This window comes from Solenopsis invicta, chromosome 2, assembly GCF_016802725.1.
Source record: "Solenopsis invicta isolate M01_SB chromosome 2, UNIL_Sinv_3.0, whole genome shotgun sequence".
In the NCBI taxonomy this organism is placed as follows: Eukaryota; Metazoa; Arthropoda; class Insecta; order Hymenoptera; family Formicidae; genus Solenopsis; species Solenopsis invicta.
Window position 1 is genome coordinate 10,854,445 of NC_052665.1, and position 27,821 is coordinate 10,882,265.

At 41.0% G+C, this 27,821-nt stretch overlaps 4 protein-coding genes and 1 long non-coding RNA gene across 6 annotated transcripts in view; 3 read left to right on the top strand and 2 right to left on the bottom strand.

Moving 5' to 3' along the window:
- Positions 1 to 159: 159 nt before the first annotated feature.
- LOC105195021 (hepatocyte growth factor-regulated tyrosine kinase substrate) lies at positions 160 to 4,709 on the bottom strand. Its single transcript, XM_011160219.3, has 11 exons — positions 4,467 to 4,709; positions 4,318 to 4,402; positions 4,107 to 4,182; positions 3,832 to 4,020; positions 3,480 to 3,754; positions 3,329 to 3,404; positions 2,991 to 3,167; positions 2,534 to 2,889; positions 2,132 to 2,445; positions 1,720 to 2,015; positions 160 to 1,214 (listed from the first exon to the last, which is right to left on the bottom strand). Exons 1-11 carry the CDS (start codon positions 4,501 to 4,503, stop codon positions 603 to 605), a joined length of 2,493 nt encoding a protein of 830 aa, XP_011158521.1. The 5' UTR covers positions 4,504 to 4,709; the 3' UTR covers positions 160 to 602.
- Positions 4,710 to 5,285: 576 nt separating this feature from the next.
- LOC105195020 lies at positions 5,286 to 8,778 on the top strand. The gene is made up of 6 exons (XM_011160218.3): positions 5,286 to 5,615; positions 5,686 to 7,458; positions 7,545 to 7,730; positions 7,840 to 8,024; positions 8,156 to 8,265; positions 8,357 to 8,778. The coding sequence occupies exons 1-6, from the start codon at positions 5,553 to 5,555 to the stop codon at positions 8,410 to 8,412; spliced, it is 2,373 nt and encodes a 790-aa protein (XP_011158520.1). The 5' UTR covers positions 5,286 to 5,552; the 3' UTR covers positions 8,413 to 8,778.
- Positions 8,779 to 8,931: 153 nt separating this feature from the next.
- On the top strand, positions 8,932 to 27,676 carry LOC105195017. 2 transcript variants are annotated; one of them, XM_039459766.1, is made up of 4 exons: positions 8,932 to 9,656; positions 22,545 to 22,731; positions 23,183 to 23,327; positions 24,081 to 27,676. In XM_039459766.1, exons 2-4 carry the CDS (start codon positions 22,546 to 22,548, stop codon positions 24,362 to 24,364), a joined length of 615 nt encoding a protein of 204 aa, XP_039315700.1. In that variant the 5' UTR covers positions 8,932 to 9,656; position 22,545; the 3' UTR covers positions 24,365 to 27,676. The 2 variants fall into 2 exon arrangements, with proteins under 2 accessions (XP_039315700.1, XP_025991331.1); XM_026135546.2 differs by lacking the exon at positions 8,932 to 9,656 and adding an exon at positions 21,508 to 22,457.
- LOC105194158 lies at positions 14,468 to 21,293 on the top strand. Its single transcript, XM_039445792.1, has 2 exons — positions 14,468 to 15,089; positions 15,132 to 21,293. Exons 1-2 carry the CDS (start codon positions 14,468 to 14,470, stop codon positions 15,437 to 15,439), a joined length of 930 nt encoding a protein of 309 aa, XP_039301726.1. The 3' UTR covers positions 15,440 to 21,293.
- Positions 23,068 to 27,821, bottom strand: part of LOC120360075 — a 39,254-nt gene continuing 34,500 nt past the window's right edge. Inside the window, exon 2 of the long non-coding RNA XR_005576728.1 lies at positions 23,068 to 24,360. This is a non-coding gene — a long non-coding RNA (uncharacterized LOC120360075). The remainder of the gene's footprint in view (positions 24,361 to 27,821) is intronic.

Here is a 27,821-nt window from a genome sequence, read left to right on the forward strand (position 1 = left end):
TTTCTACAATTTAAAAAATAAACGCAATTACTTTTTTTAAATAGCATTAATCATTTATATTTATATCGAAAATAAATTATTGACACATTAATCTACTGTGAATAATTGTAAAGCATAAGATTTAAGAATTGAATAAAAAAATATACACTAACTAAACTGTTATGTCAGAAATTGTATCTTTATTTCATATGTTGGAGCATATTCTGTACATGTATAGATATATGTTTATCATAAACAATTTTTTAAAGAATAACATAGCAAGAAACAGTTTTGTTTTGGTATTGTAAATTGCACAATATGTGTATATAAAATTAATCTGTATAGCGAAGGATTCATGTCTTTTCTATTGTGCTAACGTAATATTTCTTTAAATACATATGTGTATTTTATTCTGTTTTAATATATTTTTTAAAAATTTTATTATTATGTCAATAATAAACAAATGTAAAATTATGGCTTTATTGCCAGAAGCAAAATTTAATTCGATAAAATAAGCAACTGTTATCTTAACTTTATGTTCTAATTTAGAAAGATAAAGAAAAGTAAAACTTTTTTTTGTTTTTTTTTGTTACTCTAAGTGTATTATATAATATTCAATTTGTTTAATCGAAAGAAATTAGCTCTGCTGTTCTAGGTTTTATGTCTCCTGCATCTTGCGGAGTTTCGTTGGTTGTAGTTGGGATTGGAGGAGGAGGAGGTTGAAATGGTATTGACTGTGCAGCAGGCATTTGAGTCATTCCTTGCATTGTTGGTACAGCAGACGTTTGGGGGCCAGGCAAAGTTTGACTGGTTACAGGAACAGGTCCACTGCTAGCTCCGGCAGGCACTTGAATAACAGCTGAAGGTTGGGACGAAATAGCAGTATTGGAAACATGTACAGATAATCCTTGAGGTCCTTGAGTGCCAGGCAATGTAGATGGTGGTTGCGATCCTATTTGCGGTGGTAAACCAACTACGGCGCCGGTAGGTACATGACTACTCGGGCCTGCTGAAGGGCCCATGTGTCCTTGAGGTATCGGAGGCAATCCGCCGATTTGAGTCGGAGGAGGAGCTTGCTGTGGCAATTGGGGTGAAGCGCCTTGTTGAGGCGGTATATGTCTCCCTGCTGAAGCTTGTCCTGGTGGCACATACATCGCGGGACCTTGTTGAGATCCTATCTGATGATTGCTCGGTGGCTGAAGCTGTTGAATAGGTGGTGTCATTTGAGGTGGCATCTAAAAAAATAATATTTCAAATTTAGATTCTTATAGAAAGATCGAGCAAAGGCGTTCAAGGGGATATTCTGGTTTGAAAGACTGAAAAAAGTCTTTCTTTAGAATTTTATTTTTAGGAAGACCTTAAAACCAATTAATGTGAAACTGTGCATACTCTTTTAGTACCAGTTTAATTTTTTAATATTTTTTTTAATTTAAAAAATGCTACTTTTTCGTATATTATACATTAATCATTAATAGTTTGTAAAAAAGATACATAAGGACGAACAAACAATAGCTCTTCTTGACGTCCAAAACAAAAAATAAACTTTTCTTATTCACCCAATGAAAAAACATGAGAAAAATAATTTTAAACTACACTTTATGTACACTTTTTTTGTACACGATTTATAACTTATCAAATGTTGACAAAACGCTTGAGCAATGTATTTTAAAGACTTTGAACAATAAAAAAATTGATTTTATCTTTGAACCAGAATATTCTCTTAAAAGTTCAAAGACTTACCATTCCTGGACCCGATATAGACACGCGACCTATATTTTCCTGTCCTTGGATAGGATCTGATGGTTGTTGTTCTGGATTAGGAAGTGTTGGCATCATGTGCACCGGGAGAGTATTCATCGGCGGCATATTATAACCTTGCATAGGATATTGAGTCATGGCTGGTTGTCCATACATATAAACTCCTTGATTCGTGGGCGACATGGGATTGTAATTAGCTCCAGGAGTCGGATAGTGGACATGTCGAACAGGTGATCCTTGAGAGGGTCCCATAAAATCTGAAACCGCTTGATAACCTCCTGCAAAAATAGAATAAAGATAAACTCAAAATAAATATAACTTTAATAAAAATAAAATAGCTTGAAATGTGTAATAGCAAAATAAAAAAGTGTAAATAACAAAATAAAAAAAATACCCATTATATATTGCTGTTTTTGTTGCTCTTGACGCATTTGCATTTCTCTTTCTTGTTCTTGAATCTTTCGTAAAGCCAATTGGCGTTGATACTGCAAATATTCTTGCTTCTTCTTTCGCATGATCGCCAGTTTTTGTGCCATTAGCATTTGCCGCTGTCTTTCAGCTTCTTCTGCTCTTCTGCGCAATTTCTCTTTATGTTCTTCTCGAAGTGCATCCAAAGCAGCTCTGGCATCTTTCATCTGAGTTAATTTATCTTGCAAGCCTTCATAATACACTCTGCTATCATCTTGTTCTTGGATATATCTTAATAATCTACAAATAAAATCATTGTTTTCAGTGTGGTCAAAATGAAAAATCCATTATATGAATAATAAAATTAACGATTTGATTTTGAACATACCTAGAATGCATAGCTGTTATATTCATGAATAAAGTTTGCACTGAACTATCGTTAGCAATTGATCTACCTCTGGAAGAATTGCTTTTCATTCTGTTTACGAAAATTTCAACCTGAGATCTTAGACCGCTTACAAATTCTTCCATTTGAGTATCGATTTCACCATTTTCTTGTTTTACTAACACAAGTTTTTGTGGCATTGGACTGCTGATATTAGGTGCAGACGGACTAGTCACATCCACTCGTGAGCCATGTTCTTCATTTACAGTTTGCCTTTGTTCCCAATACTTGCGATTTAGATATTTAGCAAGTTCAGGTTCAATTTCATCATCATCTTGTACCTGTGATGGGCTTGGACCCTAAGATGAAAAATTTGCAGTAAGCAGTAAATAATGATTTAGCAATTCATTATATAATAAGATAATTGATTTTACAGATACAAAAGTTACAAAAAACTTACAGGTGATGGTGGTGGAGAATAAGTTGTTCTAGATATGGGCGTTGGATTGGATTTTACAACACTTGTAGCACGTTTCTTTTCTTTTTCTTTTTGTTCAGCTTCACTCTGACTTAAGGCTATAGCTAGATTTAATTCTTCCTCTTCTCGCAGTTCTTCTTCTGTTTTTCGAGCTGGAACCTATAAAAATATAAACATAAAAATGTATGTGTGTGTATGTAGAAAATAAATTATTAATAACACGATAATCTTTAATTAATTTAAAAAGATAATTTGTGTTTTATATAACATTTATGTATTATTATAATATATTTATTACTTAGTACAATATAAATATTTACTTGTTGTTGCTGAGCTAGAGTGCTTTTGAGATATTCTGCTGGAAGATCGGTATCTTTGGTTTGTGTTGTAGACGGTCTGAAAAATCATAATGTTTAAAAACTATCCGAATAATACAAATCACAACGAATAAAATAAAGAAGTTGCACCAACTTGTTAACTTGCTCATAACAAGCTTCGCAAACTCGTACTTCTTTTTCAATTCCGAATTTTGGCAAAGTAGAGAGTTTACTCGAACATTGAGCACAAAAGACTTGCCCACATGCTCTACAATGATGCTTCCGTTGAACCATACTAAAAGTTACACGACATCGATGACACACGTCACCATCTGCCCAAGCAGGTGCAGTGTCCGCTCTAAACATAGCGTCACTTTCTTTCAAAGCAGGAAATTGATAACCTTCAGCTTTCATTATATTTAATGTATCCTAAAAAAAAATAAATATTGGAATAGAGAAATGAATTATAAACTGATAATAAAATGATAGCAACCAGTAACTCATACCTGAACTGTCCTATATTTGGGACTATGACGAAATGCATGAGCCCAAGCTTGTATCAGCTCCAAAGTTTTCATTCTGACATTTTCATGTGGAGAGGTTTTAACCAATTCTTTTAGTAGCTCCATATATTGTTTGGTAGCTATTTCATCGTGAATTAACGTCCCACAATTTTTCACACAAGATTCCAGTACCTGAGTATAGATAAATATAAAAATAATAAATTTGATAACACTTATTTAAAAAAATAAAAAAAAGAATATAGTATTTTATTTCTTACCAATAAGGCATACAGTGCTACGTGTGGATTACTATTTATCATCTTCTTCCTTATAGCAGTGAGTGCAACTTTTGGTCTAAAAATAAAAACAAAATGTTTAGAATAAGATAGCAATAATAATATATGCAATGTGGGATATAATTGACAATGTCTAATTATTTAGTAAAGCAAGTGTACGAAAGTGTATTTATTTTATAAAATTTGTGCTTACTGAACATCGCTCTGGCGTATAAAATCACAGATTTGCATAATTGCAGGCCAGTCTGGCTCTAGCTGCAGATGACTTGTCGCTTTATCTACGAGATATTAATGACAGCTTAGAAAGCTCCGACATTTTGGATGAATTTCAAAGAAGCTTACCTAACAATTTATCAAAATTCGTCGAACCGCGAAACATGTTGTAACTCTGACAAAATTCGCGTTTTTGCCTTCTTGAAGCTTTTAACCGCGTGTACACGGAGAATAATTCGTGTTCGGCAATTGGCTTATAACTGCAGGTACCAAAGCGCAACTTTGACAATCCTACCTCTTTTGCTCGCTCACCACTCGCTCACCACGGCTCACGGCTCACGGTTAGCCTCGTTCCTCTCCGATTAGTCCGATGGTCCGATTGTGTTTACGAGATATGAGTCATGGAAGTCGATTGCTATTGTCGATTAATCGATTGTCAAAACTTATCGATATCAAACTGCGAGTTTTTACCGCGTAATTTGAAATCTTAAATATTTATTGATCACCGACAGACAAGATATTATTAAAGATTAGCAATGTGTTACAGAAGTTTGCGCGACAGTAAAAAATTTAGAGGCATTGTATTTTAACCCTTAGTGCTCCGCACGTTTACGAAACAAATGACGGATGGCTCCGTAGCAGAGCCAAGGGAGCGCTGAGGGTTAAAGTAATATGTAATTTTTATATGGAATTTTTTAAGTAAAAAAATAAAATTTGTTGGGTTACAATTCTGTTTATCGATGTATATAAAATTTTACATTGATAAATGGTAATATTTATACTTTTTAATTACCTTCAGATCCATAATGAGATTATTTTTAATAACGTGCTGTCGATATTGATGATTTCTTCTAAAACCGATGACCAAAGAATATGAAATTATATCTAGACGCGATCTGACACTGAAAGTAGCCATCAGCCATTTTCAATTGTGAAAGCGTCCCAAGCGTCCTCGACCGTCGACCGTCGTGGTCGACCGCGTCGACTGCGTCGAGTCACTCGAGTCTCGGATCTCGGGCCGTATAATATTCCGTGTACTTCATCGCCTTGGTAATCGCATTTTGGGTGTTCAAATGATAAGAAAGCTTCGCGTGGAAATTTGAAAAGTGAGGAGCCGTAAAGAAGTGAATTGAGAAATAACGACGATTGGGTTACTTTGTTACGGAAACTTTAACGGATTGCGATAAAGTGTATTCTTGAAATCGCTCGTGAAATATGCAGCAGGAATTTTACACGTCTTGTATCAAAATAAATGGGATACCTCTTCTCCCACCGCTAGTAAACACTCGTTAACCAATGTTTCTTTGGTATCTCTGTTTGCTTCATGTTAATATCACGCTATTTTCAGATGACCGACTCTATCAAAGAAGAAATGAGACATTATAAATCTCTGGCGGTCAAAGTGGAAGAAAACCTGAGAGACAAACGACTCGTGAGACGCATTATTCGAGATAAAAAACACGCACAGGCTGACGTAATAGGGCCAGTAGATATGTTAAGGAGTATCAGATATAGTTCAGACAGCGATGTGTCCAGCCATGACGTTGCGAGTGATACCAACAATAGTGACTCGTACTCCAAAATGACTATTGTCGAACCAGTGCCACAAGTCGCTGGAGAAACCAGAGACAACCACGATATCCAGTCCTCCATATCAGATGTACCGCACTCGCAATTTGAAGTTTGTTTAACGAACGTTATTGTTAACGACTCGAAACCTATAACCATTATGTCTGATCAAAATAAATGTATCGATACAGTAGAGGTTGCGACGCCAAACGAAGATGTAACGTTGTCGGAAAATTGGAAGCCTGAAGTGCCCAGAACGCTGGATATAGTTCCAATAACGTTAAGTAACGATGAGGAAGATACCTCTTCTTCCACAGGTATTTCCAAAGAAATTGAAAATCCACCAAAGTTGTCACGTCAAGGTTCTTATGTATTGGATACACCGAGCCCTATGTTGCTCGCTCGTATGCATACAGAAATGACTGACGAAAGTTACACTCCCACACCTACCACTAACGCGCCACAACGAAAACAATGGAATATTGCGCAGTCTAAGGTAGAGTGGGAAAATGAACAATTTAGGACAGAAGATGTTGAAGCTTCAAGCAAATTAGAATGTACAGGGAAAGAATCAATTTCCGAGCATGGAAAACCTGATATTTTGACAGAACAAGAATCGCACGAAGCGAATAAAACTATTAGTTGTACTAAAGCAGCAATCGTTGACAAAGATGGGTATAGATCGGATGTCACACCAACTAAACATAATCGTAGATTTAGTACAGATTTTAAGGAGCAAAGTTGTGCAGAAAAGTTGAAGAAAGATAGTGATGCCAGCGCATTAGATTTATCATATAGAGAGTTCATGAGAGATGTGAGTAGTCCTAAAATTCCATTGTCTCACGTAGATGAGAAACGGCATAAAAAGGAGAATGCTGCAGAATATCGCGAATCAAATGTTAAAACAAAGTCTTCCACTCCGGATAAACTCTTGACGATCTATAAAGAAATTGAAGAGATGCACAAGAAGCAGATGATGGAATTGGTATATCGTCAGCGAAAGGAGCAATCGCTACTGCAAGCGGAGTTTCAAAAGCAGCAGATGCTCTTGTTAGCTGAAATAAGAAAGTGCGCTTCCGGAGTACCACGTCAAGCAAATTCGTCGACTGCCGTATTGAATCGATCTTCATCGAACGATGAAACGAGTCACGAGGCGAGACAGCATTCGAACGTTAACTCTCCTGGCAATATGCATACGGAAACGCATCGTAATGTTAAATTACCTTTGACGAACCGAATGATCGTATGTCCACTGGATTATCTTCCCTCGAAAAATTTATATCTGCTTAAACATCAATCCGCAGACAATTCTCCGGCGATTCTTGATATTGATTTTACGAAAAAAGTGAGTTTATGCGATAACACATATAATAATAATAATAACAATAACAATAATAACGGTAATAATGATAATAATGACGATAACAGCACTTGCGAGTCACGCAATCTTATTGTATATAAGAATTCCAATGTGAGTCGGCAGTTATTTCCTTTAGACAGTAATACTAGGCATGTACCGGTGCTAAACACCACGGTATATCTCGAGAAACATGTAAGTATAAGTAATTTGCAATTTTCACATAACGATTCCTAGTGTATTACTGTTACGACTGATATTAAAATTACTTTGTCACGTAGGTACGAGCGGTAAATATTATCAACGCTTACGCACGTGGTTACCTAGTGCGTAGATTAATGCAGACGGAACGCGTTATTATGCTGAAAAAGATATACAAGGAGGCGTTGCAATGTATGCTTAAGTTACACGTTGACGCTCCCTTAAACTCGGCAGAAGTGGACTTTCTTCATCGTCTCCAGTTGCAGGTAATTATTTGTTTCCTTTGCTTATCAAATTATTTCACTGTTCTTAAATATTTAGAGATTCTTGGTCAGAGGCACGTAATAATTTTTTTTCAATTTAACGTTTTTTCAGTGTGACGCCGCATCTATGAATATAGTAGAGTTATTCGCTCAGTCGCCAACGAAGAGAATGAAAGTAATCGCGCAGGATCGCGATATTAAGGAGTCTAGATCCGAACGGCCTACCTCTGCTCGATCGTACTCGTTTGCTACTCAGAAGACTTTAGCCAGAAAGAACATAAAAGAATTTGAGTCCACGTAATAGCTTTTATAATAATAGCTTTTATAATAGTTAAATATAATTGTTGCTTTTCTCGCTATTACATTTCGTAGAGTTCCATCTGTTTCGTATTATATAACTATTAAAATTTGCCTTCGTTATTGTATAGAATGGCCAAATATCAACGACCATTGGTCGTTAAAAGGAATTTAATTAGGTCTAGGTGTCAATCGTGGACTTCGGACATGAAAGACAGACTCGTGTCATCGAATGCATTGCGTAAGCTTTTTACACCTGCTTTCGTCATCAATTTAATTAATGTAATTTTCCATGATGGGCGTAATCGAGGGAGAATGTGTCTGAATTTCAGATCAAGGTATCAGAAGAAGCACGAGCACGGGAGCTGTACGGAAGCCGTGGCGATGACGAGACAAAGTGCCTTACGACGTTTGATTAAACGACACGCCAATTTTACTGTTAGCCAAATACAACAATTATATTGTTTTAGAGCGCTTCTCATTAGTCTTTTAAAAACGCACTAGTGTCTGATTTTTCTGATAAATTTATTTTGTATGTCGCATTTCTTGACTGAGACACGATACTCGACTGTGATACGTGTATATCCAACATATATCCTTCCTATTTTCAAATGATCAAAGCTAAAACAAAGATTTATTGCACAAGGACAAAGTATACAGGCAATAAATTGATTTTATTGTCGCAAGAAATTAATTATATATGGAGACATTCCTCTCTAAAAGAAGTAATAAAGAAGAGCTGTTTTTTTTTTAAGTTGAATCGTGTGCTGTAATAATATTGAAAAACTATCCTTTTTTCACTGAAAGTTATCCTCGCCACGTGCCGCGACATTCGAATTGTCGCTCACTCTTCGCTACATCATGAATTATCATTGGGTAGCGTTGCGATTTAAAGGGAGAAAAATGTCGCGGTTGTTCCGGTCATTCTTCCTCATTACGAGTATCCGCTGGTACCAATCCGCGTTCTCACGATGACACGGTTGAAGGATTACGAGCGATCGGGCGGGTGGTGGCCGGACTTGCGCGTATCGCGAGTACTCTCGGCGGAGTTAAAGGCCCCTGCGGGCTTCCGTTCGCTGTTCCGCAGAATGCGAAATTCGAGTCTGCGCTATACCTCGCAGAGGCGTGTCCTCCAGCTCGCACGCTCGTATTTAGTACAACATAGAGGCAGCCTTAACACTCGTCCACGATCTCTCGCGGCGGAACGACGAGTGCGCGCGCGAAAATTCACAGCTCGAAGAAGGGAGGAACGTAAAGCGAGGAAAGAAGAAGAGCGAGGGTAGCTCCTCCGCGGCGACGAATTCGTCGCCGTCGCCGATCAGGCGACGTTGAGGGAAGAGAACGCGGTTCTTCTCGTGGAAGATGTAACGATTTTCGCGAGGCCTTCTCTCGCGAGGAAGGGAAGAGAAAACGGCGCCGACGGGAGAGGAACGAGGCGAGGAGCAGCAGCAGCAGCAGCAGCAGCAGCAGCCCGCCAGCGATCGACAGCGATCTTCTAATTCGAAGTAGAGGGACGACGTTTCGCCATCGAGAGGAAAGTTGATGGCGTGGTGAGGCGTCGTCATCGGCGCACGGACGGACTCGCCCGTTTTCTTCGCGGAGGAGAGCTGAAGCTCACCGACCGACAGTCAGGTAATTGCTTTTCGCAGCTCGCTTCGATCGGCTTTCGAGAAGGAGCTCTTTGTTATCGTCGCCGCCTGCGGCACCCTTTCATTTTTATTTATTTATTTATTCTCGGTATCAGTCTCGCGCGCGTTCGAAACAGCGCAGCGCGCGCGTCCTTTCTTCTCGATCTCGACGAGATTGAAAGCGGCGCACGTACCCTCTACGTAATACTTGTCGCGGATTATCGGGGGTGCACGGCGCGCGGTCTTGTTCGCCAAAACATGGAAAAGATTGGCACACACGCGCGCGCGCGCGCACGCGTCAAATTGTGCATTGCACAGCTTTCGCATCGCGTTCTTCGCGAAAATTCTATTTCCGAGAGATGGATCGCAAACGGACGCAACCGCGCGATATTTTAGTCTCCGTATGGCGTAGCGCGGCCGTGCAGCGGCCGCTGTTTCAGCGCGGTACGCAATTTCCTTTCGTGCTACTCCTCCGCACACCACCGTCGACCTTCCCTTTTTTTTCTTCCCCCGCGTTACGCGATATTTATAGAGATACGCCGCGACCGCGAGGCATTAGGACCTTTTCCCCCTTCCGTAATAACGCCATCCACGAGGAGGATTATTATCCGCAATCCTTAATCTTTCGGCGCGCTCCGCTCAGCTCCGCTCAGCTCCGCTCAGCTCCGCGACACACAGACTTAATCATCGATCGCACGCAAACGGCCGGCGTTATTACGCGTAGACGTGTTCGTGTCTGGCAACAGGTTACCAGGTGCGAGACGGCAGAACGGAAACGATCGGATGACCGACTTTACGCGCGACGCGACGCGACGCCACGCGACGCGACGCGATGCACGGGATTGCGAGGGATGCTCCTGTACGTCCAAATTCGTATTTTCTCCGCGAATCTCGGACGTTTATTTTTGTATCGTTATCAAGGCAGACGCGTCTCTCTCATTTTTTCTTCGTATTAGAGGAAGGATGAGAGACGGCTGAGAAAAGTAAGCCCCGGACGGGTGAAAAGCTTCGTTTTCCTATGATGCCAATGAGCACGCGACGGTGACGCTCCAAGATGCCTTCTTCGTGCGAATGTAAACACAGGGATCGGTCGATGACTGCGGAATAGGCTGCCTGTCGCGTTGCTGGAGACCGCGGTGACTCGGCGAATGTATTCGCCGATCGATCGAGGATACTTGGAAGCCGCGATGACTCGACACCCCGGATACTCTCGACGTTCCGCTTACGTCATATTTACGAGGATCGCTCCGCCGTCTGGCCATGTCTCATCGTGTTCGTGGAAAAGGTCTAGTTGCTCTTGGCAGGAGGCCGCGGAGAGCGGAGAGGCCACGGTTCGGAAATCACGATCTCGCGAATGTAAACGGAGCCGTTTGAGAATCGTTCGTCGTTCTCGGTGGCTGTCACTCGCCCGCTGTGTTTGCGTTATAAATCCGACGTCGATACCCAAGTTTCACCGCGTGGCTCGCAAACAGAGCCAAAAGCTTTGCGTTTGGCGACGCGCCAGACGCGACAACAATAAACAGTCGACGCAAATGGGCGTCGTGAAAATTTGACGAAACGGCAAGCGCGAAGCGAGCCGTGTCCGCCGTCCGCCGCCACCGGAAAATCGGGAAAATCAATTCGCAACTGTGCGAATCGTTTCGAGAGAAATTGCGAATTACGTTGGATGAAACCGGGTCGCTAATTGATGATAAACGCGATGCGAAAGTGCGTAATTAGAACGCGGGGGAGTGTTTATTCGATACGCGTGTGACGGGAACGAGGGATGCGAGCAGGGTGCTCGGTCTCCGGGGAAAAGTGTCGCTTTACCATTAATGTAATATTCCGGTTTCATCCGCCTGTCCGTGAATCAAAAACGCGAGGATGATATATATATATATATATATATATATATTATATATATATATATATATATATATATACCTCGATCTCGCGAAACTTTCCGTGACTTGGAGCAGGTCGCTTTAATTCCGCTGCTACTTAACTGGCGCGTCGACTAATCCACACCATCGCAACCCTCCCCGTTTACTTTTCTCTCAACTCTGCGTTCATATATATTTGCCCAGCACTTTGCGCGACTCTCGTGATTCTCGTCATTACGGAGAGCCTGTCTCTCCCTTCTGCGAAACGACAAATACAGTTTTTTCCTCCTTTTTCTTCTTCTTCTCCTTCTCCTTTCTACTTCTCTTTCCTTCTGCATCGCGAGCGTCCGTTCTCGTATATTCTCCGTCTTGCTTTTGCGTGCCGCAAAGAGAAAAAAAGAAACCGATCGATTCGTCGGGCGAGAGGGACGAGAGAGAGGAGGAATCGCGGGAAATTAATGCCTTAATTTTCACCCTTTTTTCCGGAGGGTAGTGGTAGTGATGTGGTGGTGATGGTGGTGGTGGTGGTGGTGGTGATGTTCCTCGTGGCGTGGGCTCTTCCTCTCTCTCTCTTGCTCTCTCTCTCTCTCTCTCTCTCTCTCTCTTTCTCTCGCAGCACACATGCGTGGCTTACACACGGTGTACATAGTGCACTCACACCCCGCCACTATCTCGTGTCCTCGTGTGTACTTCGCGTTTGCGTTCTGCAAGGGGGATGGGGGATGGTTTTATTGATCGTGGAGCAGGAAACGCTTTCGCGGCGCCGCGCATTGTGATCGTAAAACGAAGGAGCATCCGCGGAGTCACCCTTGAGATTTTTCTCCGAGATACAAAGGGGAGACGGGGGAGGGGGAGATGCGGGGGGGAGAGGTGGCTTCTATCTGCCGCGGCCCGACACGCCGATCGATCCTTCGCTCCGCGGGTCATCGATATCGATCTCGGAGCTCGTTCCAATAACGGGCTCTCTCTCTCTGCACCTAAATTGCCGCGCGCGGACTCCCACGCGAAAGAGGCGAAGAGACGAAGGGATACGTTCGTGTATCGGCAAACGTTTCGTACGATAAGCGCGGGAAGACGCTCGCCGCTTTCGTATCCCGCTGTTACCGCGCGACATGCCCTTTTACGTGAGAAACGCGTCCCATTTTACGCGTATAAATGAAGCACGCACGCGACGTAGATGGACGTCATGGCATTTCGTCATGTTTCTCGCATGCGGGTTTTTTTTACGCGCGAGGGAGCGGCTCGGAGGAGTAAAAAGTACGTGGCGAACCAGAGTATCGCGGAGCTCTACAAGTACGCTGTCGAATCGATTCCGAATATCCTTCGGTACGGTGCCAAGTTTTATCCCGCGCGACTTAAAAGTTTTCCGTTTTTCGATGCCGATCACGTACACATCTCTCGTCTCGAGTTGGTCACTCTTCGCTTCGCGAATCTCGCGAGAAGACGCGATTGACTTTCCCACTGTTATACCTTTTGCCTGCGATCGTGAAAGTCGTAGGGAACGAAAGTCGATATACTCTTTCGCTTTTTTTGTTTGATATTTTTTGTTAAAGACGTACGCACGGGAAAAACATAATTTTCCCAAGTTGTCTCCGTTCGCTTCATTAAACGGAGTGCTTCGTTTTATGGATTGCGCGAATATCCGATGGCGCGATCAAAACTGCATTATCCTACGCTATCTTCTTAAAATAGGAATAACTACAAATTGCTTTTTCTCCGCTGAATAGTTCGTTTCGCATATGAATTATATATGCACCTACGCCTTTGGCGGCGACAAAACCATTCGTTTAAAATAGCTCGTCAAGATAAGAGAGTGAGCTCAACTTTCGCCTATCTCCCGAAGGAAAACGAGGCGAGGGTAGAAAACGTAGAGACGAAAAGAGCATAGTTACGCTACGAGTTAGCGAAAAGTACAACGAGCTATTTATTATTTACAAGCTGTGAATTATTGGATTGTATATTGATGAAAATTTGCGATAGATATACTATACATATACATTTACAAATGGTTGTGCGCTCTTTCCGATCGAACGGAAAAGACAGAAACGAATGACGATAGGTTCAAAAATGAGAGAGGGCTGGTCGACGGTCCTTAAAGAGAGACGAAACACGCGATGAAAGAGAAAGAGAGAAACGATCCTTTCGGATTGCAGAGGATCGAAAATGCGCGCGTCCACCGTCGCCGATCGCTTTGACACGCGCGATCCCATCGCAGTGCATCCTGTAAAACCCTGTAAATAGATCCTGTAGGCTTTTAGATGAATTTAGAGGTAGAGCCAATTAGAGTCAGTGCTGAGACGCAGACGAGTTTGCCAGAGCTAAGTAGAAGGGGAGCTAATCGAAAGAAAGGAGAGAGAAAGAGAGAGAGAGAGAGAGAGAGAGAGAGAGAGAGAAAGAGCTAAATGAGAACGCATAGATGCAATTAGAAGCGTACTTATTAAAATCTCCCCAGCGTGAATTTTCCTCCGTCCGTTTGCCGCCAATATAGAGGTGTCGATTGATTAATTGCCATAATATATACGCGATTGCGCGCATACATATTCAATTGCTCGCTCGCTCGCTCGTTCGCGCAGGCACACGTAGACATCGCTTTATCGACACCTCGCGCGTGCTTGACAAGTAACTGAAGTAAGGAGTAATTTCACGATAAAACTGATCTGGCATTTTGTTTCTTTCTGGCTTTTCGCGATCGATCGCTCCTACGCCACACGCCGCGCGCCGGCCGGGATGTAACATGTGTGTTTCTCGTTGACAACATCTCGTAGAAAAGAAACAATCTCGCGACGAGAACGACGAGGCAAAAGGGAGAGACGCGTAACAAGAGAATAGAAATCGTCTGTTAACGCGTTAACGCGCGCGCACGCGGGAATAGAAAAATTTGTATCTCGGGGGAGAGCGAGAGTAGTGAAGGGATTGACTGAGCCTGAAAGGGTTGTCTTTCCGGTGTTGCAGGATGCACGCGGTTGGATTGCACTCGGCGCTGGCCATCAAGCGTCAGCGAATGCGCCGGGACGAGCAGCGTCGCGCGCGCGAGCGTCGTTATAGCGCGCAATCGGGCGAAAGCGGCCTGACGTCGCCTAGGGCCTCGACCGGATCGCTGGACCATCACGGCAGGCATCACAAGGGGACGCATGGCGGGGGGCGCGCGGCCGGCCAGGGTATGCTGGACACGAAGGTGGTCACCTCGATCGGGATGCTGCACATCGGCGTGGTGTTCATGGTGCTAGGCGCCTTCCTGCTGACGAGCGGCTTACTACCGGGCGACCTCGCCCACTGGGGCACCAAGGCATCCGGCGGCTGGTGGAACGAGCTCGTCGCGATCGGCCTCTTCGCGATCATCGTCGGGATCTTTCTCATCGTTCTGAATCGCGTGATCGCCAAGAAGGAGGAGGACGATCTCGAGGAGTACGTGCAACGACAGCTCACCAGATCTCGATCGGGCCATCGATTGGAGCGGGACGTGGAGACCGGCGGACTGACCACCCGTCATGCCAGACGAGCCAAGCAGATGAGACAAGTGTCCCTCTCGTCGGACACCTCTCTCGAGATCAAAGACAACTGCAAGATCGACGGTGGTAGTTGTGGTGGTGGTGGTGGTGGTGGTGGTGGTGGTGATGGTGGTGGTGGTGGTGGTGGTGGTGGTGGTTGCGGTGGTGGCGGTTCACCACCGCGTAGTCCGCCGCCGGCGTACACGCCTCAGATCGCGATCAATGTCGACAATCAAACGGCGGCTCAATCGGCCCTCTATCTCGAGCAGATCACCGAGGAGGAGATCATCAGCGATCGCGTCGAGACCTCGACCACCAACAGTCTCAGTCCAGGCTCGCCCAGCGAGACTCGAGAACTCCTACAGAACGCGCGATACTCGAAGCAGAACGGAAATCCGCAACAGGTTCATCGGCCACATTACGTCTCCAAGATCTAGACGGTAGGATCGAGAGAGAATGAAAGAAGCGAGGCGAGGCGAGGCGAGGCGAGGCGAGGCGAGGCGAGGCGAGGCGACGCGACGCGACGCGACGCAACGCGAAAGAGTCTACTTTTTATCCAGAATTCTTATCGGCGTCTTCCGACCGGCAGTATTCTTGGGAATGAAATTCCGTAGTCAACGTATATAGTGTATTTGCGACGCGGACGAGTCTTACGCGAAATTGCGAGAAAACAAACGAGAGCGATACGCGATGCTACTCGCGAAATATACTCTGAATCAGCGGATTCGGAAAGATGAAATCCTTCCGAGTTGGATTAAGCAGCGACTTTTACGCGTTTTAAAGCGACTTTACGTGTCGCGGCCTCGTATTTGCGACGCGCGTCGTGATATCTGAGCGTTTCTCCCGATCAAGCTCGGGGCGATCAAGCGAAACTTTCGATAATCATGCATACATAGTCACAAACATAAACATATACACGTACAACACGCTCGGCGAACAAAGTAGAAAATGAAGAATCGAATTCAAGGACCAAGAACGCTACCCGTGGAAATTAGAGTTATTATTGTAGAAAGAGATACAACTTTGCGAAACGATTTTGCTGTTAAAACGCATATATATATATATATATATATTATATATAATATATAATATATATATATATATATATATTATATATATATATATATATATATATATATATATATATATATATATATATATATATATTGGCAAGTTTTCGATAAATAATTCGATGGAAATAATCGTTTCTACTTCAACAATCTATTAGTATAATAAGCGATGGCATGTATTACGATAAGCTTCGGTGCACTTTTCATTTGCCTTGCATAGGTTCTCTTATTAACCCTCTCCCCCCCCTCCCGTTTGTCTTGCACAAGTTCGATTTTTTTATTAATCAAACTACGTATTGTGGATTGGACTCGAAACTCTGAATTGTTAATTAGACTATCAGATAAAAGAATTGCAGAGCGGGTGAGCCTCTATTTTTGCTATCTGTAACACACAATTCATGTCAATGCATATCGAGATTCGACCGTTTATTGTGACTGTGTGACATATGTGAACATAGAATATAGATTCTTAAATGTACGCGATTTATATTCAGTCACAATTAGAAGCAAGCGGCATTTTTTAATAAATTTGTGGTGAAACGGAGAATCCACATTCAATGATTCGCAATCCGGATCTGATACGTAATGAGTCACGCGAGCTTATCACGGATAAGCCCTATTCTACGATTCATAATCCAGATTTTAAGCTACTTTTATCCGATTAGCTAATCAAGGATGTGTATATCACATTTCCAAGTATTACCAAAAATTTAAAAACTCCATAGACTGTTTTACTATTACGTTTGAGTATGTGTAAATTTAAATTTAATTCTCTTTTTGATTTAAGGATATTTTGGCTCCACGATACCTAAAAGTTATCAAAATTTAAAAACTGTAAGCTTCATAAGTTTATTCTTTTTTCCTTTTAAACAAAATAAAAAAAATTTGATCTTGAATATCCAAATTTTGGTGCAAAAACGAGTTACAGAAGAGAAAAGCACCAAAAAATTTGGCCTATTATAGCTTATGCTTTGAAGTAAAACTTTTAAACGAGTAAGTGGATCCAAATTAATTTTTGGTCAAATTTAAGAATTTTATTAATACGTGTAAAAAATTTAATTTAATACGTAATATGTGCTACTCATAAATGCTTTCTTATCAAATTTACAAGCAAGTAGTATAAAACATGATTCTACATAAAAATCAAAAATAAACAAAAAACAATTCAATAATTAAGTTTAATTAATAATAAACAAAAGATAAGATCTCTAAATAAGAAAATTATGCTAATTTTATACAGATACTGAAACAGCTAATAATAGAACAATCTACGAAAGTCTTAAATTTTTAGTAATGTGATTTAAAAATGTGACACATACATTCTTGAAATTAAATGTTCCTATTAAATATTTTGTTTATTCTTGCTTCACACGCAAATTTGCGTTTTGCAAATTTGATGAGGAAGTAGCAATGAATTAAATTATGAATAAAATCAATTTTTTTTTACATATGCCACTGAAGCAAAATAAGGTCATTTTCGCTGCATAAAATTATCATGAATAAAATTTTTCATTGTTTTTTTTTTTACATAGCAGTTTCAGTACTAAAATTCTCCTATATTCACAATCGAAAGCTTGTGTCGTTAAATAGGAAAAAGAGAAGAAATTTAAAAAGCCTGCAATTTTTTAAAATTTCGATTAAACTTTTAGCTGTAATATCGTAGAACTATAACATCATTAACAATTCAGCAATTTGCAATGCGAATCCAATCCATTGTTTCCAAACATCGAGACGCTTAAAGAAACATATTTCTACATATTGATCAAAATGATATTTACGTAAAAATGCACTTGTTATTTCTTTTCTTCAATCATTAATTGAGCAATTAAAACAGATCTCATTTAAAGCGAAAATTATGACGAAAATTATTACTTACATCGTTACATTTAATATTGTCGCGCATACAGCGTCGAAAATGAAAGAGTTATTTATACATGTACGATGCGAACGGAAGACGAGATCTCTGAAACGAAGACGGTTCGACGACATTCCGAAATTTGATTTCGATATATTTTAGCGTTAATCCTGTAACTATAAAAAGGCGATTGATGTGCATAATACGTGTACGTACGTAAAAAAAAAAAAAATTGCAACTATTCGTCCAGCGACTGTTGGCGCAGCAGTATTGTTAAGCTAGTCGATAATTTGTATGCTATATTCCTTTTTATAATATAATTAAGCATTTATTTACACGTAAACACACGTACTAGCTTTAGTCGGCGAGATATCCCCAGGGACGAATGACGTCGCGCGCAATTCTCCCTTAATAGATATATGACTGTGTATGCGCGCATGTACGTTTATCATTCCATGAATCAGTGAACGTAATTATGCGCGTTCGTTCGTGCGTTTGTTCGTTCGTTCGTTCCTTCTCGGATATCTCTTGAAAATGAAATATCGCTATGCTCGGGCGCTACTATTCTGTGATCCTAAGAGAAGAGAAGTTAATCGTCAAACACACATCAGATGAATTTATTGAAGATGTTCTTTCGAGCGGTATCGTGCGCGCGTGTGTACTATCCGTATACATTATTACTAATACACCCACGCGCGCATGCTGCATAATTACGTGCTGTTTTTATCGCCATAGCGGGGCACTCTGATTATTTCTTAACGGAAGGAATGTCCCTACTATACATTTAATTGTACGTAATTACAATTTTTTATGCCTTTTGCAAATTTAAGAATGTAAAAGTGTGTGTGTGTGTGTGTGTGTGTGTGTGTGTGTGTGTGTGTGCGCGCGCGCGCGTGTGTGTGTGTGTGTGTGTGAGAGAGAGAGAGAGAAGAGTGCGAGTAGAAGATTGTGGCGAACGGATTATATAAAGAAAAGGAGAGATAGACAAATCCCGGAAGAGTACAGAGGTGTGAATAGAAAGGGCGAAATTCATTACGATTAAATCGGAACCGATTGTGGCGCGCGTAAATAAAGTTGGGGAACAAATTGGGACAAATTGATAGAGGTTGCCACAAAATGCCATTAATAATTCTCAAACAAACGAAAAAAAAAGAATAAATAAATAAATAAGAGGTCGGATCTCGGGATGTTCAGGATTCTAAATCACCCAGATCACCCTTAAATCGGTTTCGAGTTAAACGTCGTGCAAAAGTGCCTTTGGTAACGTGCACCCGGTATTCCTTGGTAATAATCTCACCGAGTAGACGAATACTCGTCTATTCCTTGCCCCCTCACCCCCAACCCCCTATACTCCTCGTACCTGTGTGTGAACGTTTCGATACGCGCGTACAGATGAGCGTTAATCGTGTGGATCGATTAAATTGTTTCCCCGAATCACTGTGATTGTACTTGTTCCGTTCCGTCGGAACAAGTATATATAGCTTTTCATTTCGGTCTCTGATGGTCTCTGGGTTCGTTTGTTTATTCTCGACTAAAAGGCTGAAATCGCAAACTAATCTTACTTATACATACAAATACATATATATAAATATATATATATATATATATAGCGTGTAAGTCTCTCTCGCAAAATTAAATTGTAAGAGTATACATCTTCTTAAACTTAAGACTTACTCCTCGTGTACTATCTCGATTGAAATTTCATTGTTTACCATGATAGATTTACAAAGCACACGAATCCCTTTTCAGGCGGGATGTCCGCCGGAGAAAGGTGTCTGCTCCAGACACACACGAACGTCCTCAGATAAGTGGTACAATTATTAGTCTATACACATATATAGCGTCGCGTGTGCAGGCGCGCGCGCGCGCGCGCCTATCGGTTTGAAACTTTTAATATTTAAACAAGTGCATGAGCCGTATATCGATTCCGACACATAGGGAAGGTAATCTTTAGGAGAAGACAAGTCTGCCTATAGAGTTATCCGTTGTCACGTTTGCTTCGCGCCGTTTCACTCGAGAGTCTTCTAGAGTTTCGCTAGGTTTTTACTCGCACAGGATGTGAGAATTCGCACCTCGTTTGTACGCTATTTTTCAACGACAAATTTCTCGACTTCCCCTTGACTGACATTTCCTCCAACAATGTCGAGGGATGGAGAGATCGTTTATTACAGTTTTCCAATCTTGAGCGTTACGCATTTAAGCGTCGATTTAGTATTCTATTAAACTTGCTCTAAGTTTAGCTAAAGAATAATATAGCTGTTGATCGTAGATTACAATCGATTTCGCTTCCTAAACTCGTTGAAAGGAGCCTCTTCCTTCTCTTACTTTCTCGGTCGTTAATTGTAATTGGGGAATTATCGCTTGAACATTTTCGTCAAGGAACCTTAGCGAAGAGGAAAATGATTGGACAATGGGCGAATGCGGAATTTTCAGGATTCAACCAGGTCGCAAAGCGATTTTCCCGAAAGTCTTTAAACGACGATAAAAACCTCCGCGTCGCGCGTCGCGGCGTTACGAATGATCCTGCCGATTAGCTGTAGCTAACGACAACGAAGGATCGCCGTTTCCTTGCTTCAGGCGAGAAGAAGAACGAAAGTTCCGATGGTGAAAGTATGTATCGCCAAGTATGTATTATATACACGAGGCGCAAACGAAACCGAAATGCTCATTTATCGAAATCTTTCCCGCATCCCGCATCCCGCATCCCGACCCGCAGACCCGCACCCTCTCCGACGAATTCCTGCCGAAATGTTAAATGCATACGGAGTGTGGATCAAAGAAACGAGTGATGTTGCGCTTTTATTCGTTCGTTCGCGTTTCGACGTTAAACGACGTTCAACCGACACGATAGTAATTGACAAACGAAAATGGAACGCGGCGTACGCGGTACACGGTAGCCGAGCGGTAGAAAAACGATGGGCGTATATCTGTTTGGAACGATTTAGTAATATTACTATATTTATCGCGAAATTTACTACGAGACGTATAAGGATACATTTGCTCGTAGGGTTGGAATTACAGGGGACGGGATACGGTATCGCGGCTATGGCGCTTATATCGTATCCATCGTATCCTCTTACCGAATCGATGCGAATCGCCCGCGCGCGCTATCTTCATCCCCTTGGCCTGCCCGCGGAAAGTGTCTACATTCGTATTCGCGAAAGAAAAAGCCAAGTCACTAAGACCGTCGCACGATAAGGAACTATAATTACTTGTTACTATGAAATTTATTATTACATCGATGCTGTTTTTGCGATTACTACACTAGTTATTTTAAAGCTTTCTTATTGCGATTTCTCTATTGTACCACTTATATACAACTTGATGCACGAATTTTTTGAGAATAAATATTTATGAAACGCTCCATTCTTAATGAATGATTGTTCTTCTACGTTTCAGAAGTTCCCCGCTCTCTTCTACGAACCGATTTATTACGTATTTATGCGCTCGCGATGCTTCGCCTTATCCATTTGTTATTAAGTTTTATTCGCTTCAAGCCCAGTCAGTCGTACATTTGAGTTATCTCGTACACGTCGTTCACGTATGTTCCAAATCGGAAAAGAGAAAGAATCTTCATTTCACCCATTAGTTTTACAGAGTAACTCTCCTGTACTCTCGTTAACTCGGATAAATCTCGACGAGCTTCGAATACAGAGTCGTCGAGACTTTTGTTTTTTTTATTTTCCTTTCTTTTTCTACCCGGCACGGCCTCCTGGAACTTGGCTGCATCGACTGTGGGCTGGAGGGCGGATGCAATGACGTATCGACCGGCCCGAGGTCAACCGGGGTCACCAAAGTTCATAGCGCGTTTGGTGCAAAAGTAACCAGTGTCGGTTCCTATCGCACGACAACGCTGTCAAAAAGCTTTTGGTCTCTCTCTCTCTCTCTCTCTCTCTCTCTCACATCGCTCCTTTTTCGATTATTCAAACGTATACCATCGGCGAGTAAGAGATAACTCGATGCCGCCAAATGGCGAAATTCGGCTTCATTCACGTGTCCTCGAAATAACGCTGAGACAATGATTCAAATAATAGATATTTCATCAATAGAATGAGAATAAATTTCTAAGTATTTTTTGTTGTTCGAAAACGTTTCGCTATCAAATAAAAACAGTCAGTTGTTTACTAATTTTGTTGGAATACTTAATTTTTGACGAAATTTCGGAAGGAAGATATTTCAAATTGTTATCTTATCTTATATTTTTTTACGTGCTTATCTTGTCTTTTAAGTTGTTATCTTATCTCATATTTTTATGTGTATTATTGAATTAGATTTATCGATATACCGTAACGCAATGTGTCTCCCGCGAAATTATCTCGAAAGGACCGCAAGTGCGCAAATATCTTTTTTTTTTTAGCCGTCGTATATTCCATTCACGATTCGAGAGAAAGGGTTCATAAATTATACGTAGAAAATAAATGTAAATGTATTCGCTTGCGAGTAATAGCGAAATATAAAAAAAAACGTGGCGATATTAAGGTTCGATTTGAAGCTCACTATTTGAAAACGTTACTCTGTTAATAAATTCCGGTAAGTCACGTTTACGAAATTCGCTGATTGACGTTTCTCACTGACGAATGGTATATATGAAAGTGTTGGCTTTTTCTGTTTGACCAGGATGATTGGTGCTATGCCAGCGGTGGCTGTCCGTCACGAGCGTAGGAGACAAGAAAAAAGGCTGAAGCGGCCAAGTCAGCTTTATTTAGGAGGACAGTGGTTACCACCCCTTCAGGGTTCGCCGCCCACCCCTAGTCCGCACGGGCACAATCTCGAACCCTTGCCCGAGCTCTACTTATGTGGCAAGGTAACGGTTGATCGTAATAATATATAATAACCGCTCGACGTAAAGTCAACGTTCGCGACACTCGATAATTAGAGTTTCCCAACTTATGTGTAGAAGCGGAAAATTAGTGAATGGAGCGAAGCAGCTGCCGAGAAATTAACAGAATCAATTCCGATATCGATTTTCTTTTCTACAAAGACAATGAGATTTATTAGAAGCAATGAGTAGCTATAGTGGTAAGGAACGTGTTAAATGGTAGTCGAGGTTGATTTATTACACGTGCTGTATACGAAAGTCGAAACGCGCGGGATGGAACGTTTTGTGCTACGCGTCCGATTTTGACATTTGTTTTTTGAATGGAGTGTGTGTGTGTGTGTGTGTGTGTGTGTGTGTGTGTGTGTGTAATAATCCCGCCGGGAAACGGTAGCAAAAGTAAGCACGTTTGTCGCTTGACAAAGATCGTTACCTGCAGATATCCGGGCTGCACGCCGTGGTGGTGTGCCTGTTGTTGGGCGCGGTGGTGCTCGTGGTCGGTCTCGTCCAACTTGTCCCGGGTGCAACGACCACCAACCACAGGTTGGCGTTACTTGTGGCAGGCGCTATCCTACTTTTACTGGGTGAGCTTTCTTAGATATGGAAAAGCCTTCTTTTTATCTTAATGTTATGCACCGTATGTAATACCTATTCTTACAGACCAAGCGAAAAACTTTTTAACGGCGTTATAATTATAATGGCGCGTTCCATGTCGTAAATTGGAGAAGGAATTAAATCTAGCTCATCGATAAGTTCGTCAAGCTGTAAAAGCATATATTTATCAATAATAATCGAGAAATTAAATCGTTTAGTTATTTATGCATGTACGATTGCGATAATACGTCTAATAAATAATAAATCAATATAAGCTTGTTCCTTCTGCACACCCCAGAACTGAATTTCTGGCTTTCATCTTTCCTCTTCTTTCTTTTTACTCACTCAATCAGAGAGAGAGAGAGAGAGAGAGAGAGAGAGAATGAGAAAAGATAAACTGTGCTAAAAGTTGAGATCCTGAGGTGTGAAAAAGAAATAGAAAGAGAGAGAGAGAGAGAGAGCTTGTTCATCTGAAGAGAAAAGACAAATTTTGCCAAATTGATTTCTCTTTTGGAAAACTATCGACTCTATCGAGGCGCCGGTTAATTGTACCAACCGATTGCAAAACGTCAAATAAAGGATTATAAACGTGCTCGATCGATCGGCGCGGCGCGGCGCATCGGTGATGACGCGTGCGTGCTTGTCACCACTCGACTCGAATCGTCTCATCGTCTCCGCGACTCTGCGCTTCATTGAGACACGTGTATATGATGCGACTCTAATTATCATTGTTATTATTTCAGGCTTTATCTTGGCGGGCGTGAGATGTTACGTGTTACATTGCATCCCGCTTCCGGTCGAGTCGCCAGTCGCGACGCCAATTCCACCAGCGACGAGTGAACAGGCGCCTGCCGTACCTAAAGGCACCCTGGACCTTCTGGTAGGTCATCAAAGCCAGCCGGAGACAGACGCTCTGATGCAGCATCGGGAGCACCACCACCACCATTACCAACCTCACAGCTACCATCATCACAACAATCACAAGAAGAAACGTAGTTCTCAGGGCTCGCATTCCGAAGAGGCCTAAAACACAAACGAACAAAATGAGACAATGTGAAAGGGGAGAGAGAGAGAGAGGGGGGGGGGGGAGAGATACTCTCGTTCGACGATCGCGCGAAAGTCGAGTTTGGCAAGAGGAGATTGCTCGAACGTTTCCAAATTAAAGACACGGCTCGCACAAATGTCGAACGGAGGAGAGGGGGGGAGGGATGCACTTTTACATGTAAAATGTCATTTTAGTATATACAATAATTTACATGTAAAAGCGCGGAATATGTTTCTTCTCGTAAGAAAAAATAGAAACAACGTTTTATTTATTACAAGTATAGAGCGAAAGGTTTATACTATCGAAACGAGTCTATGAGATTTCACCTTTTGACATTCTTTTTGTAACAAGGAAAACTGCTAATCAAGTTTTGACGAAATATCGGCAAAATCCTAGTTACGTACATTGATATCTATATACATATATTAAAAAATAACCAACATAACTACACAGTAAAAAAGTATTGTATTTGTGGTAAAATTTTTAGCATGTCCAAGTGTTAATTTAACATCATATGATTGTATTAATTGAATATTTTTAATATTTAACGTTTTTTAGTATTAAAATAACACAATTTATGGACAAATGAATAAAAAGTAACATAAAAATAATATAGTTTTAAAACGTAAATTTTTTTAATGGATAAAATATATAAAATATGTATTGACATATCATAAATGTTAATTATTTGAAAAATATGCTTCTACAATTTATTTCAAAATTGTAATTAATAAAATACAATGTGTGGCTCAAATGAATCAAATCAATTAGAAATATAAAAGCCTTTCCACAAACCATCGCAGGTATTATTAGTACACACAGTGTGTACAAAATGATGAAATCTATTATTAATTGTTACAATATTCAAACGTTTCGATCTTATTATTGAATCATTTTCAGTGAGCAACGTAAATTATATGTCACATCCGTAAAAATAAACCAAGTTTTAGTCAGCTCCTGTCACGTCAAGCAAACTCAAGAACTTAATTTTTACGAATGTGCCATATAATTTACGCGGTTCACTAAAGAGGATTCAATAAGAGGATCGAAACGTTTGAATATTGTAACAATTAATAATAGATTTCATCATTTTGTTGGCATTACCTGCGCGGTGGCTTGTGAAAAGACTTTTATATTTGTATAATAATTTCTAAATTGCGTTAAAGTGTTATACTTGTGTGCGCGAGAGTTCTTTATGTAATATTTGTGTCACTAACATATTTATATTTCGTTAAATTGATACAAAAATTTGGGGATTGTTTAAAACACGTAAAATATGTTAAATTTTTTACTGTGTAATTTATGTTGCAAAAGTATATGCCGAGGCAAGTGCACTTTTCTACCTGATGTACCCAGGATTCGATATATCTAACGACATTCTTTTATCACAAAGATTTCTAGTAGAGAAATTTCGTAGAGGAGACGTTCATCTATCGATTGGTACAGAGTGGTACATTATTAACTGTGCAATCGGATGATGATGTAAGTTAAAGCGCAATTAAAAACGCAGAATAAATTTTTTCCATAAAAAATTTTATTCCTGAGAAAATTGTTTGTTCGCTAATGAAATAATTAGCGTAATAATCTTTTATCATTTCGAAACTCTTGGACAACTGTCGGTACGCATTCTTCAATAAAATAGAAATGTTAAAATAGAAAGAAAAAAATAAATAATTTAACAGTCTATTAAGCAGAATATGTTTGTTAATATTTTTCGCGACTAGAATAACCGCTAATTGGAAGTTACGTGAACTTATGAAAGAGAAAACGCACGCGCGCACGCACGCACGCACGCACACACTATTGATTTTCTAATCTCACGGTTGTTTTCTCCGGAGATGGAGAAAACGAGTGGAAGCTTTGCACATGACTTTATTTTGTATCCTTTTTTATCGTGAAATTACCTTGTTCCACGCCGTATCGCCAATAACATACCACTCTGTATACAAATCGTATTTATTTCACTCGGAAAACACGTAGGGAAAATCGGTGTATGGGAGGAATACGTTGTAGACATATACGACGCGATTGATCTCACACATCGCTCTACCTTGGATATTCTCGACGAAGAACTTCGTAGAAATAACACATTTATATAATAAAATTGAATTTAGAGGGAGAATAACCGAGAGCCGAGAGCCGAGAGTCGAGACGGCCAAAGTAAAAATGACGCAGAGAGGATCGCGATTATAGAAAAATTTAAGAAACACGTCGATGTCGATACTTATAAACTTAATTAGCGATAAGATTTTTCCAGCACCCTCGCGCACCAATTAGCAAAACCTCGATGTTACTTCTTTCAGAAAGGTCTTGACGAATTGGGAACGAATAGTCACCTAACAATGTTCGCAGGAAAACGCGTCTTTTGCATAAACAAAGAGTACATACATGTACATTATCTTTTTACACTCGATATATATTTATACCTGAGCGAGATTTGAACAAAAAGTTTGTGCCTGCGCGCGGAGAAGGCTTCGCACGATCGTCGAATTGATCAGATCGTGTTTGCGTTGGTTCAACATTCGGATTAGAATTAATGAAATAATTCGCTTGGACGCGGTGTGAAATCGATGCCGATCCTGCTGCTACGATCATTCGTCACGCCCCGACTTCACGAGGCGTGACAATACGCACGCGCGGGGTGCGCTATTTATGCGATTAATGTTTCTCGCGAGAATAATTGAATAATTCTCGGCGCGCGGAGATACACGTTCGTCTATTTGGGGTCCACTTAAAGTTATCGCGTGTTGAAAATTAAAACGCTGTATTAACAATTACGAGAATATTTTACAAACTGGCGTACAATACTAGGACTCGATCCCGATGTCGACGCGCAGCGAAATGTCGTGGGATCTAGCGATCGCATTGCACTTGCTATGTTCTCTCATTCACTTGGCAATCATTTAGTCACTAATATATAGGTGCACACGAGACAAATACAAACGCACGCACACACACACACACACACACACACACACACACACACACTGCAAATCTAGCGTTAGCGGTTGGGGTCTGTTGCACTAACGCGTTGCACTTTTAGTTGACTATCTCTAGCTGGATGTTAACGTCTCTTCTTCTATCTAAGGATAGAGCCAGGTTCCCCACCTGTAACCTATAATCGAAAGTAGAGAGTTTAATTAGCTTTAGAGCGGTAATCGACGTTGGTGCAATCAGTCCTCCTAAATAAAATAACACATCTGTCTAGGGATAACTCCGCGCCGAGAATGTAAATATAGTGGAACAAACTGTTGAGTATAAACCGCGCAAAGTTGCGCGGTAATCACCCGACTCGCGTAAGACACGCAACCTGACCGCCGACACATTTTATTTCGCGGTAAAATAATAAGATAACTCTACTGACTCTACCCAAGTAGGACTTGCTGAAGATTCAGACATTTTTCTATCTTTTCGAAACGACGGAATTTTATTACACCGA